Source organism: Rhea pennata, chromosome 1 (assembly GCF_028389875.1).
Source record: "Rhea pennata isolate bPtePen1 chromosome 1, bPtePen1.pri, whole genome shotgun sequence".
Lineage (NCBI taxonomy): Eukaryota > Metazoa > Chordata > Aves > Rheiformes > Rheidae > Rhea > Rhea pennata.
Window position 1 is genome coordinate 115,600,718 of NC_084663.1, and position 15,048 is coordinate 115,615,765.

General features: G+C 34.5%; 1 protein-coding gene across 4 annotated transcripts in view; it reads right to left on the reverse strand.

The window, feature by feature from the left end:
* The window catches only part of LTN1 (listerin E3 ubiquitin protein ligase 1), a 36,056-nt gene that overhangs the window by 20,582 nt on the left and 426 nt on the right, over nucleotides 1-15,048 (reverse strand). For all 4 annotated transcript variants that reach the window (XR_009961042.1, XR_009961041.1, XM_062598126.1 and 1 more), the window contains exons 2-14: nucleotides 13,985-14,188; nucleotides 13,477-13,575; nucleotides 12,213-12,443; nucleotides 11,337-11,389; nucleotides 10,717-10,897; nucleotides 9,915-10,088; nucleotides 8,638-8,828; nucleotides 7,182-7,329; nucleotides 6,015-6,803; nucleotides 5,448-5,489; nucleotides 4,161-4,353; nucleotides 2,059-2,298; nucleotides 186-339 (exon numbers count right to left, since the gene is read on the reverse strand). Coding sequence is in view for 2 of the 4 variants with exons in the window: in XM_062598126.1 (XP_062454110.1) it covers nucleotides 186-339; nucleotides 2,059-2,298; nucleotides 4,161-4,353; nucleotides 5,448-5,489; nucleotides 6,015-6,803; nucleotides 7,182-7,329; nucleotides 8,638-8,828; nucleotides 9,915-10,088; nucleotides 10,717-10,897; nucleotides 11,337-11,389; nucleotides 12,213-12,443; nucleotides 13,477-13,575; nucleotides 13,985-14,188 (2,699 nt within the window). In the remaining 2 variants the exon portion in view is untranslated. The remainder of the gene's footprint in view (nucleotides 1-185; nucleotides 340-2,058; nucleotides 2,299-4,160; nucleotides 4,354-5,447; nucleotides 5,490-6,014; nucleotides 6,804-7,181; nucleotides 7,330-8,637; nucleotides 8,829-9,914; nucleotides 10,089-10,716; nucleotides 10,898-11,336; nucleotides 11,390-12,212; nucleotides 12,444-13,476; nucleotides 13,576-13,984; nucleotides 14,189-15,048) is intronic.

Genomic DNA, 15,048 nt, shown 5'->3' on the forward strand with positions numbered 1-15,048 from the left:
GCTGCCTTGTTCTACCCTGATAAAAAGCTATTGGTACAACATTGCTAAGTTGAGCTCTAAGCCACAGTTCTCACTTCTGATATGCTGAAAAAACTTTAAACAATGAAGATGCTAATTAAATACAGACTAGCACAGCCTTGGACTGTTTTGGAGAGAAATGTTATGAAACAGACATGTACAATTACCTTTTAACATCCAAAGAGGAAGACTGAATTTGATTCTTGACCCACAGTGCAGATTTATGCAAAAAGGTGCTCTGTTTCTGCATACTTCGAAGTTGATGTACAAGTGAATTTACACCAGACATCCAAGTGTGCTTTAATTTACACATAAGTAAATCTATTGTAGGAAGGAAAAAAAAACACACACACACAAAAACCACAAAAAATACCCCAAAAAATACACAAACAGGTAAACTCCTAGGTTACATTTTACAGTCTATAGTAACAATCACATGTGTAAAACTAAGGTGCTAGAGCAGGAATAGAATTCTCTTTTACATATATGACAGCTATCAAGAGCAAATACACAGCTTTGTTGTGGCATAGTAATTTTAAATAAATTCCAATTTAATATTTGAGAAAAGAGTGAGATTCCTATTATCTACTACAATATCTCCATGAGGGCTTTAAGATTCCAAATCTGTTTAAAACACTGAACATTCACAGCACAGGTATTCTCCTGGAAAGCAGCACTGGTTTTCAGGTTAACACTGTTCTACTTCAATTCTAATACTGCAACATTTCCTCTTTTGCCTCTATACCAGCAAATACATACACTCAACTTACTACTCTCAAATTCTGCATTCAAAGAATATAAATCAGCATCCCAGTTTGAAAATGAGACACTGTTGGAAAGAGAGAAGAGGACTCAATTTGCCAGAGCAACTTGATCTGATATACATGTATTTGTTCTGAAACCAGTTATCTTTAGCTTAGTGACTGCATGCATTTTTTCCAATGAAACCTCTGCACTACTGAAAGAACAACAAAGTGTTCATTCTTTGCATTTCAAAGACCTCAATTTATTTTTACAACACTTTAGAAGTATGGCATATCAATTTCAAAAATAGCGGAAGCACAGGGATAGTGATGTCAAAAACGTCTGAAATGTCTGTCAAGATGCACTAGACCTGATGTTTAGAAGTAACTACTGGCATTGTAAACCAAAGCACAAATTTTCATGTCAGCTACAGTTGCCAGTGCTCAATACTAAATTCTTCCATCTGTCTCACGAAAAAGAAAAATTCAGATTTAATCAGCTATAAAAAGTTAAGTTCAAGTGAGTTTTCAATTCCTGCTCCCAACACAGAGGAAGCCCCCCTGTGGCGCCTTTACAGCAACATGTCTAGAATATTTAGTATCTGTGTGTTTTAGCTGGGAAACTCTAGGAGAATTTCTAGAAATTCTTTTTCTAAAAATTATGATTTGATTAACTTAGTTGGATTCTCACAGCAGCCAAAAAAAAGCATATTTTGATAAAGCCATCTCCCCTCTCTGAAATGTTATGTCCCTGATCTAGAATGGGTAACAGAAGAAATTCTCCACACAAAAAAATGCAGCAAAAATCCTACGTTTGCATTATAAAAAACAGCATATCTGGAAAAAAGCATAAAAGCTGTGTATCTGATAAAACCCAATTATAACCATCATATGGGCTTTATAAAAGCTGACAGAAGAACTAGCTGCAAACTGGAACAGTGTTTAGGAAAACTAATACTTTCAAGGCTTGCAATTTCATAATACAGTTTTCACGTCCTCTTTATTCTAGCGAACTGTCTTCTGTGACCTTCTGGGAGAAAATAATTAGGAATTCTGCTTCACTTTTATCTATTGTTTTCAAAAAAAAAAAAAAAAAGAAGAAAGAAAGAAAGAAAAGAAAAGAAAATGTGCAAAATCAGAAAAAGCTCCCTTCAGATTTTTAAACATTTTCCCCATTCTACTACTTAGCTGATGCTCCACTACAGGACAAATTTTAAGAGATCAATAAAATAACTGAAAAAAAAATAACATCTCAACGTTAAATTTGGTCTGGAATACAATTCTTTTTCCAAATTACCTGATAAGTGTGTAGCATCCTGCCTCTGAGCACACAACTGGAAGATGGTGAACAGCAAGTCTTCTGAGGATGGCATCAGTAAGCAACCTTTAACTGAGCTGAAAAAGCTTGAGGCTACATCACAGATGAAAGATACTGATGGTTCTGTATTTCCAGCTTCAGAAAGATCCCTAGCTTTAGACAACGCTGCTTGAAGTTTATCAATAATCCTTTCAACAAAAGTTTCACCAATTAAGGATTCTATTGGGAAGGGGAAAAAAAGAGGTATGCTTTTATTACTTGATAAGTGCAACTGCTTTCACATACTTGCTTTTTTAAAAGTTTATTTACTACTATTGAATGCAAAAAAATCAAGGCCAAAACAGTTTTATTGCAAAGCTGAACTCAATTTTGTATTCAACAGCTATCTAGAATTTTCTAGAGAAAGGTTCACATAGCCAAGTATTGTTTTTCCAAAACACCTAAATCTGTCTAAATGAAAGGTATATAAATGGATCATTCTGTATTTGCTCTATTTCCCTCAAGTGCTTTTCTAACTTCTGCCAATCAACTGTGAGCCAGAGACTGCCTCTAGATCACTGCAACTAATTACCCTAAACAGATTTATCTTCCATAAACATGCTTAGTACCATTCTGATTGCGCTAAGACTCCAAAGCATCCTGTGGCAGTGAGTTTCACAATTTTATTATGAACTATATGAAAAAGTATATCTTTTCCTGTTCTCCAGCCTGCTGTCTAACCTGTAGACAACCTCTGGCTCTTATGTTTTCAGAAATAACGAGAAAACTTTTCCTACTTGTTTTCTCCAAACAGATTATGATTTTATGGCTCTTTGTCACAACCTCATCTCCAATCACTTCCTTTGCAAGCTCAAAGGTTCTAATCCATTTTATTCCCTCTACAAACAGAAGCCACTACATTTCTCTAACCATCCCTGTCATCTTTCTTTGGACATTTTCTGCTTCTATTGAACCCTTTTTCAGAAGCATATAGATGAAGATATCGCAGCGACTGAAACTACAGGCAATACCCAAGATATTGACACACCAGCAGTATAATGATTTTCATTTGCCCTAACAGAATGATGGAACGGTTGACGTTGGAAGGGCCCTCTGGATATCATCCAGACCAACACCTACAGCACATTGCTCAAGATCGTGTCCAGGTGGCTTCTGAATATCTCCAAGGATGGAGATTCCACAAACTCTCTAGGCAACCTGCTCTAGTGCTCTGTCAGCCTTACAGTAAAGAAGTTTTTCCTCATGCTCAGACCAAACTTCTTGTGTTCTGTTTTGTGCATGTTGCCTCTTGAGCTAACAAACTAAGTCACTGAATAATCAGCCTCTGACTCACAAGCAAGTTTGTTGAACACGTTATCTGGAGTGAGGAATGTTTCCCTGGTGTTCCTTTGCATCAAATTCCAAAATTTCAACAACACAAACAATAACATTTTAGCACACCCAGGATGCACTGTTTACAAATATACATAGTAAGATGGCTGTAATGGGTATAAATTCAATTCCAGTAGAGAAGTCTGTATCACAGATGCCACAAAGTGCAAGGAAAAAAAAAATGAAAGTTTTTTTCTGTGCTTGGTTTTAAATAAAAAAAAGAATACATTTATAACGTGAGCGCATACACTTCCCTCCACCTCCCCCCAAATATGTAAGTTTAACAAAAAATGGCTCAAAACAATTTTTAACTGCACACATGGGTCTATAACCATTGATTCTTGATATGCTGTTTCAAAGGTAAACTTCAGACAGCACGGTTTAAAAGCTAACAATATTATTTTACAGCAGCTTAGGTAATAAATCCAACTACTACTTAAGTTTTCTTCAAGTTATCCAGATCCAACACTGATACATCAGCTACACAGACCAAAAAAAAATGTGATGCCACAATTGCAAGTTAGTGTTTATGAAATTAAACTGAATATGGTTAATTGGCTCAGGTTAAAAATGGGAAAAAAAAGTTATAAATTAAGTAACCTGGAAGATCTTAAGGACTTCCTCCCAAGGTAAAGTATAGCAAAAGCATAAAGTCAAGCATAAAGTCTAAATGCAACACTTTGCAGAGTTCAAAAAATAAATGTACTTACCATTTTTAATGTGCTGTGACAACACTAAGCTCAGGAGGGTCCACCTTTCTGAAGAGGAAGATTCTGATGGGGCCATGATGGGTTTCAAACCCAGATGACACAGATCATCTGCCAGCATTACAAGTCTTTCTCCAAGTGTCTCTCCTTTCAGCCAGTCAGAGACTAAGGAAAGCTTTGTTGTGCTTAAGCATGCCTGAATCACAAGAAAATAATTTTATTAGCCTTTTGAGGTTATTGATTTTTATTTTAACTAAAAGTAAGACTGGTATGCGGTCCTCAGAAATAGTATTTCAATTCTACAAAGACAGAGTGAGAATCTTATCTGTTGTAAACAGCAAGTACTTAAGTACCATGCCTGCAATAATCCCCCTCAACTTCCTCTTTAGACAGACAAGATACAGCAACTTATTGTGGCTATGTCAGATTTTAGGTGAAATGAGTCGAAGGGTGAAAAGAAAGCTTCCCCCCCCCCGCCCTTTTCTCTAACTACAGAGTCTAGAGAATGATTAACTCAAAGTTAGAAAAATAATGTTTAGATGACCATGTTACGTGAAATAAAATCTATTTACAGCATCTGAATTTCTGTAAAAAACAAACAGCAGGTCACAAATCAGAAAAACATTATTTTGGTGATAAGCCATTCTAATTAACAAAAATCATAAAAAAACCTGAGGATTCATAAAGTACACAATATCTGTAAGGAAAGATACTGTGGTCCACATGCTGGATTATAAATCAAGTGCTAAGAGTTCTTGTCCAAAAACTGTAATATACTTTCCATTTCTTCCCATGCAATCACTTACCTGTCAGTCACTCCCATGTGCAAAAATGGGATATTATGTTCTCCTTGTAGGGATGATGCAAAGGTGATGGTACAAATAATCTTCTAAAGTGTTCTGAATATATACCTAATTTACATCAGTGTTTGGGGGGGGGGGGGTTCTATGAACAATACCTGAGTTTATATACCCATTTTAAAAATAAATGTGCACATACTGATAATCAGTGGAGAACGAAGACACGTATGTAGATGATTAACCTAAAATCATCGGTCTTACATCAAACTCCTCTCTCTCTAGCTTAAGATGAGCAGAAATGAATGAGAAATCCGTCTAGTTCAGAGAAAACAAACAAACAAACAAAAACTGCCAAAAATAGAAGTTACAAAGATAAAATTGTTGGGTTTTTTTCCAACATTGCCATTTCATTTGTAAGAGTCTCCACATCTAAATGGGAATAAAAATAAACAACACTCAAAATAAGAAAAAAAACAGTTTTAAAAGGTACCTTTTGAATTATCTGGAGAAGAATAATCCATTTCAGATCCATCTAGAAGGAAAACAAAATCCCACAAAGTTCATCAGAAATTCTTTGATGAATTTGAAGTATTTAATACCATTTTAACTGTTTTACAACTTAAATTTCTGCAGGGAAGAAGCAGAAGTTGCTAAGTTTCAATAACAAATTTATTCTGAGGATTTTTTTTATACTCTATTTTTATTATACCACAATCTTTGCCTCCCAAGTCTTCTCTCTTCTTTAAGAGAAAGATCACCAATGGCTAATACAGAATTAAACTGCATAAAGGAACAGGTTATTATTTCTGTTATTTTATGATTTATGCCATATAAGAGGGGACATATACTGATGTCATAATCATTCACAGTAACAGTCTAATGTCAACTTTCTTTTAAAAAAAAAAAAAAAAAAAGTCTACCTTCTTCATGATGAAGTTATCCAAGTTAGTGTGGAACATCTTCCCCAACCCCAAAATAAAAACTAACCAATCACATCCCACAAAAAGGAATGACTAATCACTTTGATAAATTAACCTATCAGCAAAATGAGTCGTACCTTTGTTAAATCATCAAGAATGATTTTCCTTTCATCGCTACTGTTACAACAATTAAGCACACTGTACAAAATATCAACAAGAAAATAGGTGTCTTTCCTCCAGTCTTCTTTCAGCCAAGTTATTAAATTCAGATGCAGAAATTGCACAGATGGATTTTCATGATTAGCTTTTATCTTTTCTTGGGATTTAGCCTGAGCACAACTTGCACCACTTCCCTGCTCTAAAAGTACGTGAAAAACTCTTTTTGAAGAGAAAGAGCTGAGCAGGGCAGAGAGGAATTTCAAGTGCTGTTCTGACTTCTGTTCGTTGACATACACAATACTTAGTTCAGCAAGGCTGCAGACTAAATTTTCTAAAGGTTCTTTCCTTAAAGGCAAACTATGTTGTTGTTCAGCCTGTATTTCAGAATCACTATTATTTTTCACTTCTGTAAATTTTCCATTCTCTGTGTTCCTTTCAGATTCATCCTCATCCGTAAATCTGATTTTTAGAGATTTTCTTTTATTTGGTTTTGTAGCACTTTTTGGATTCTGAAGAATTTCTAGCATATCAGATATAGCAAGCAACGTTTTCTCATCTGTGTCCAAAGTATCAACATGAAGCACACACATTTTTAAAAGACAGTCCCAAAAACTTGATAATAGCTTCTGGAAAGTTTCATCTGTGCCATCATCACTGAAGAGTTCTGCTTTAGCTTCCCAAGAGCTCAGTGTTTCTGCAATTTGATAAAATAATGGTCCACTCTGTAACCTGGGCTCCTTAAGCACAGCATTGGTAAGAGGAATTAGCTATAAAGACAAGAAATAATTAAAGTACACAAACTCAAATAGATTATTTTTTATTTTTTATAATACCAAGATATGCTGTAATTTTGACAAAGCATTCTGGAAGCATTTCCAAAAAAAAATTCAGGACTACTTATGCTTGCACACATAATAGAGAAGTGAGAGAGAGCTACAAGATGGTCTTTTTAAAAACATTTAATTTAAACCTCGCACTGGAAGGGCTGATTCTATAGCACATAAAAATCTGAGTAACTAACATTACTTTTTTCATAAAATCTAATGAGACTTTCTATAGATGAACAAATTGTCACAGAAACTTAGTTTTCTAACTTCGAATTATTAAAAACCTATACAACAGTATTAAGTATTTCTAGTTAATACCTGGTCATATATAAGCATTTGGTGAATCTCTCTTTGCTCCTCCTCTTCACCTATTTTCTGTAGCATGACAAAGCGCAGACATTCCATAAATGCAGCTATAATTGCTGAACTTTCTGAATTGCTACTTACTGCTCGCTCACTTGACAACCTATTGAAAGGCAACATGAGGAAAAACACAAATCTATCACTTATACTTCTGAGAAACCCAGTTAAAATGCTTTAGTGTAACCCTGAATATGTTGCTTTTATCAGGAAAACAATATGGGATGTCAGATCAGAACAATTCAACAGGACTTGTTCAAAAAGTCAAGAAAATAAATACAGACATTTAACACAGCCTGTATTAAAATAACTTTTTCATCAATTTCTAGGATTCAGAGATATCTGTATAAGTGCAGAAAAAAACATGCAAGTACACTGTCCACTCTTTCACCTATTTTTCCAATCTCTTCGTTCTATACACACAGCAGGGGTTTGAAAATGTCACTATTTTAATCCTGTGCCATATGAAATGAACTGTAAACAGATGGGAACCAATCATAAAAATAAGGAGAAAAACAGACAATTTCACCATGATCAGTTTGAGTCAAAGTAAGTTTTTATGTGTAGTCTAATTTTCATTAAGTTACCATGCAGATATTAGAAACATTGTACCACTTGCAATAAAATTCAATGTGCCCTTCAAAAGCAATCCTTACATAGAGTTCTTGGAGGGGAAGAAGGAACTAATATTGACCATCCAATGTCAATCAAGAATTGATTTTTAAATAAGCTGTACTTTAGTCACTAAGTAATTTATGTATGGTTTTAAGTTTATAATGCGCATAAAAGTATTTAAGTTACATTTGATAGAAAGTTAGTTTCAAAGTATTTTAAAGGCAAAGCATAAAGTTCAAATCCTTTAAAATCAATTAGTATGAGAATTAGCAAGCTCCTGCGGAGTAAGTTTCACAACTAAAATCCTAATCTTCTATAAGCTCTGTAATAATTATGCACTGCTGAGAAGAGTCTGATATATTCAAAGCCATTCTTAACACTAAATTAATTTCCCATTTTAAAACTTTTCATGGAATAAACATGAGGTTTGACAGGAAAAATAAGAATATTTTAGACAAGACAGACAAAACTGAAAAGAAGGTTGAAGATTTAAGAAGACAGTGACAGCTACAAAGGATTGACTCCAGTTTAAGACATAGAAGTATTTAGAAAACATTAATTTTTCAAATATTTTAGTGGAAACAGTCTTTTCACAAAATAAACAATTGATGTGTATTTTAATATCCCCCAGTCGAAGAATATATAATTACCTATTTTAAAATGCTCAAAAAACATAATAAAAAAACTAGTATCTTTTTTTCCCCCTCAAATGAGGAAAAGAATGAGGAAAATCCTACTTCAAAGTGTAAATGAAAGAGATTTCAAAAAAGAGAGAATTGAGTAAATTTGTGATTCATACCCTTGAATTACAGAGCTGAAAAAAGTTCTGAAATAATCCAGCTTTGGTTCTGCAATACCAGGCGGTACCTTGCTAATGAATGGCAAGAGATTCGGGTATATGACAGTAGCTAGGCCTCGTCCACCTTCTCGAAGCACTGTCCATAGCTTTGGCAGAACTCCTTTTCTGGCATTTACATGACTCCAACAGTCCTTCAGAAAGAAATACAGTTGTTTTGAATTAAAACAAACTCTATTGCCTTGGAAGAACTTGGACAGTCAGTCTAACTCCCTATGTTGCAATCACAGCAAGTTACTGTCATATTTAAATAGCCTTGCCAGTATTTCTAAACAACACACAAAAAACCCTTATCTCCCTATTTCAGTTTATGAACTGTAAGAATTTAATGTGATAAAGCCATTTCAGTATTGTTTGAGGAAAAGAAAGTTTCCTTGTTAGCAAGCCTCAGTTAAAGGTTTCTCCTTAATGATCCTGCATTTAAGGGTAGTTCATAAAAATCACCATGACATCTGGTCCTGTACTTAACTCTCAGTTCTTTTTTTTTTTTTAAAAAAAAAAAATCAAGAATACACAATGATTTCTAAATCCTACCTGTAGAAGCATCACAAACTTCAGAACTCACCGCAAAAGGCTGTTATTTTAAGAACATCTCAGCACTTTTCTCCTCCCCCTTGAACACTTTTGTCACCTGATTTATCATGGTGCCAGATATCTATAGCTATAACAAACCGGTTAAACACATTGCTTTTTCAGAAATTGTTACACTTTATGCCAGTATTTACAAAACTGATCTGCAGCATTAAACCTTGATACCATCCTAGTCTATGGAAGCACTGCTTGGCCTGCTACTAAATTCAGTGAAGCCGGTATTTCACTTTGAAAACAAAAACGGTTATCATGCTCAGCGTTAATTTAGAAGGGGAAAACGAGCAAAACAAAAATGCAGAGAAGGCCATTCTTGTAACCTTCTTTAATCAAGAGAAAGGTTTTAAATATTATTTTACTTATTAGTGACTATTTTTAATCCAGGACATTCAGATTAATTCAATCTGACAGAACAACTCTCATTTGCAGAGATGTTGGATACACTGTGTTTTAAAGTTAAAATGAGTACCATAAGGAGGAAGAAAGGGTGTGTAGCATTGAGAAGTCCATGTTGTTAACAATAAAGAAAATGCAAACTGTTCTTCCCAATTCTACATAGAAAACACTGGCACTTTGTGAGGAGTTAAATATGACATTTAAATAAAACACCTGCCTTTTATTTCCCATGTTACCTCAATTGTGGCAAGAACATGAAGTGCAGCTTCCCAAAGAGTCGGGCACACCACTGCATCGCTGTCATCAATGCTGTGAAGAACAGCAGGGCAAACTCTTGGTGCTTCAGTTTTCACCAGCTCAGGCAGGCACTGGCAAAAAGCGGAAGCCAGCTCAAAGAAAGCCGAGCGAACCTGATGAAAGCCACAGAAAAATAAACATTTTAAGCAAATAACAATACTCTTTCACTATCTGTAGTTTTATAATGTTCCTTTTGAAGCCACACAAACTTGCAATATTCAGTCACAGTACTTTATCACATAAGTAGGTGTTATTAAAAATAAAGAAATTACTTAAAATAATTACAGGATTATCAAGTAAGACATCTATCAGTAATAATAGATATATTGAACATTTATTTTCTAATACACTTCCGATAGGCATGTTTATCCAAAAGCACCTTTAAAAAAGTTAAACTACTATGAGAATCAATTTTTTCATCACTGTAGGCAGCTACTTCTTGGCAGAGTAAAGATCAAGAAAATAGTTTAAATAATGAAACTCAAAGCACTGTGAACATGTGCAGTAAAATGACAGTTTGTTTCTTCTGCGTGATTTTGAAACAACTCCAAATTGCCAAGTAGTAGATGACAGTGGCATCAAAATAATAAATTAGCCTATTAGAAGTATTTTAGAGTAATAGTGTCTATAATATTGTGTATTTAAGGTCTAGAACCTTAAAACCTAGAACCACTTCAAACATAATTCAGCATATTATCTCTAACTAAACCCCACAAAAATAAAGAATTTAAAAAAAGTTACCTGCGGTATGCTGTGTTTACTATATTTCCAAAATTTATTTTGAGATAGAAGTGGTATTAACTTTTCCTCCAGTGAATGCATCTCTTTTTTTGGCAACATGCTCAGCAACTTCTTTAAAGCTAACAAGGAACAGGTGAGAATCCGGAAAAATTTGGCCTCTCTTTCTTCCTCTGGTACAGTTCTCAAAAAAACAAAATAAAAAATTAACAGTGAATTAATCAGTAGGCTTCTAAAGCTCTTTATAACTATAGTGTCTTCATTTTTTCTGTCTTTCTTTTGATTTCAAATGGTACCAATATAGATACCTAAACTTTTTATAGGTTCTCATACTTCTCATACTAACAAATTACTTTGCAAGTGTTAGAAATAGTTTGGAGACATCTTGTTTCCCAAGTATTCATGAATGCTAAATCAAAAAAAAAAACACTGAAACAAGAGCTAGACAACAGATAACATTATCAACAGCAATTTAAGATACTTGTACTTCAGCCCCAAAGAAAGTTGGCAGCATGGTCTCTTGAACGACTATTCTCTCTTGGAACAACTAAATCCACTACACCCCAGGACAAGAGAACACCCAATACCAACTAAAAAATGTACTTTAAAGTAGGTCAACATACTGTGGGTCACTGAGTGTATCAGGTGTTTCTTTCAGAAGATGATCTTGAAGTACCTAAGTGAAGGAGAAGGAAGGTGGGGGGGGGGGGGGACAAAAAAAAAACCACACACATACCATGAGAACTTGCTATTTACAAGCAAATCACATCGTCTACACATTATTCAAAAGTATCTTTACACCTCAGTGAAGTCATTACTAAACATGTTTTAGATATGCTACCAAGCACAAACAGAATGCAATTGACTCATGTTCAAAATAATGGTGGTAATGTTTGAATCCAGACTTTTAAGACTTCAGAAGTTGCGGCCCTGTGCTGACATGCTTCTCACAAAAAGACTTGCTGAGACAAAACAAACAACTACATTTCCATATGACAGAACAACAATGCAGACTTTCACCTTCTTAAATTCAGACAATTTGGTTTCCTATGTGATGGCAGAAGAGCACGAACCTTAGCAAGCACAAATCTCAGAGAGGCTTTCTGAAACCGTGCTCAGCATTCTTTAGTCCTCTATCACTGCAGCTAAACCATACCAGCATCATTACTCTATCCGTGAGCAACAGTATCTGATGACTGAGCATCACTACATCAAAATACAAGCAAGAAAGTTTACTTCATATTCATTTCTATAGTTGTATGGTTCCAGTCAGTGTAACTGTATGTAAAAAAATAAAGAGCTGTATTTGTCTGTCTTCTCTTGACCTTAGTTTAGTAGCACTGAAATTTCAGGTGCGTATGGGGGGAAGTCTTACTGAAATTTAAACCATTAGAAATGGATGGGGACAGAATGAGTTTTTGAATTTGTATTAACAGGTGATATATACTCAAGCAAAACCTTATAGAACTACTATAGTAAGCTTAGATACATAAACTCACATTAAGAATTTCATCTTTACAGAATGCTAAGGCTTCAGGTTGCTTGCTTGAAGGGAAAGCTTTTTCAAAAGCTACTCTTGCTGCAGAAGCCGCAGGGGAGTATATGTCACATTGAGCAATCAGCCAGTATCCCATGATACTTTTTAAGTAAGGAGCCAAGTGTTTCTTTACTTTAAGAATGAGTTGCTCAAAAGATTGCTGAGTTGCTTCTCGAACACGGCGATCATGATCCTGTTTAAAATAGGAAAAAAAAAAGATTTTATTGTTTTAAGAAGTATATTTTTTGATGCCAAGTACTTCAAAGCAAAAATTTTTCTAGTATACCATTACATACCAATGTCTTCCACCTAAAGAGAAAAGCTCTCTCTAAGTACATGCATTTATGCAATGAATTGGGCTAGAGAGATTTGAAAATATGCAAAAAAATAAAAGCAAGTCTTTCAGTAGCATCCCTAGATACACAAGAGGGTCCTAACGTCTAATATGTGCTATATATCCAAACAGATGTAACCTTAAAATCCCTAACTACAGTTGTTATTTCTGTTTTATACAAACATTGAAAAGAAACACAGGAGAAGAGAATCAGTCTTCAAGTAAGACTTTTTTTTTAATTAAAACATCCAGAAGCCTACACAAATCACTTATTTACAACTTTCAACTGTTTGTGTACAAATTTACAGCATCATGACTTTCCACGCTCCTGGCATCTAAAAAGAAAAAAAAAAAAGTATCGGGAATTGCTCTAATGGATCAGAATAGTGATTCATTTTGTCCAATATCCTGTTTACAACAGTAGTCTGTTGAGATACAGTATTTTAACACATATCCAAAGTATCAGAATGTTATCGCTTAGCTGGCTACACATGCTTTTATTTATTTAATGATCAGGCTGGTCAGCTATTAGTCCTAGCTCAAGAAGATTTATAATTATCTTAACTGAACAGCACACTCTTTTAATCTGTTCTGCTCTCTACTTTAAGACAGAGAGAGAGACTTCTTCTGTTGAAGAAATTCTATCATCCTTTCAAAGTTGTAACAGCTAGCTATCCTCATACCAAAAATATAGCTTGGGCATCAACAGTGCAGGGCTTCACCCATGGCAAATACTGAAACATAACAACCACAAGGAACACTACTTTGTTTTTTACTAGAAGCAGATGAGAAATCCAACAAATATAAATAGTTAAATATATCAACACTACTGCCTAAAGAGTTTTCACAGAACACCTCCAGAAGTTTTAAATTTAGATATTTTAATACTTACTAGTGAGATTTTACAATAAATTCTTGGCCAGTAAGGCAGAACACCTTTAACAACTTCGGCTTCTCTTTCCTTGCACATCATCCCAAACTCTTGCATAGCCTAAAATCAAAAAATCAGCAATATGGTTTAAGAAACATCAAGTAGATGTTTTATGTAACTTACTAGCTTCTACTAAGTACTGTAATTCTCATTTTCAACAAATCAATTTATTTCTTTCAATTGAGCAAGAAGTAATATATTTAAAGATATTTTTATGAATTCAGTGCCTGAGGGACTTTTACAGAAGTCCTCTGAGATACTGTCTGTATTGCACACATCCAAACATAGTTTATGTGACATGTAAAAGTAGAGGTGAAACAATAACGGTATGTTCTAGGAAATTTATTGGAATGAACTGGTTACCTTGGCGGATCCCTCTCCCACCCTTCAGAAAAGTGTATTGCTCTTCCCACAAAAAAAAAAAAAAAAAAAAAAAAAAAAATCTACAGTGGACAAAGGACATACATACTTTTAATTTTGTTGTGATATCCCTTTTAGAGAGTTTTCGCAATACCATTCGAAAATCAGCATCAACAAGGCTGTCTATTTCCTCTGCTCCTTGAACTGCAGGAACATATCCTAGATCACTCTGAGAGGTTCCAAAGCCAATAAACCCAGGCACTGTTCCACGTTCTTTGGCAAGGAGCTCAGCTGCTCGGCCACTACTAGAAGGCTGATTAAAAAACAGAGACATTAGTCAGTTATAAATTTTGGCTGCTCTAAACTATTTTGTTTCTTATCAAAATGATTTTATAAACCTTCTTCATGCATTTGAAAAAAAAAATGAACTTATTTATATTGTATAATTAACCTTCTAGTTAAAACAAAACTCTACAAAGAAGGCTATTTACACTTTAAACATAGAAATTTGACCTGAAATATTATTTTAGAATCAGCATTCCATTTTCTCATAATGACTTTAATCAGTGAATACTTACGGAAAATTACATTATTTTTACATATATATGAAAAAGTACAGTAACCATATACTTCTGTATGTGAACAATTTATTAAGAAATAATTTGCCCTCCTTCACTCCTTTTCTTCCTTCCATTTTTTTCATGTCATTACATACAAACTGATACTGCTTCCAAGGAATGTTCTTAATGGAGGGGGCTGGGACAGGTGGGGATTAGAGAACCTATCACACAAGAAGATATTACCGGCAAAAATTAAGGGGCCCAAAGAGGATACAGAATAATGGAGCAAGGCAGTACAAATTAAATATAACTTAATGCTGTCCCACTAGTATTAAAGCAAGCATTTTGGAGCCCAGCAACTCATGCAGCTTGTCACAGTTAAATCAACACTGTGCTCATCGTATCACTAGCTTCCCATTTATTTCAAGCACAATTTTTAGAGGATGATATCCCCAAACTGGCTGATGCTTCAAGCATCTCTGTAATGTTTCATGGTTCCTGACACCTCAAAAATTCAAAAAAAAAGAAGTACAATGAATTCGGCAAATTCTCATTACTCTAAAAAAATCATAAAATTGGAACTGGGAATTAAAGTTAATAAGACAGAGTTTAT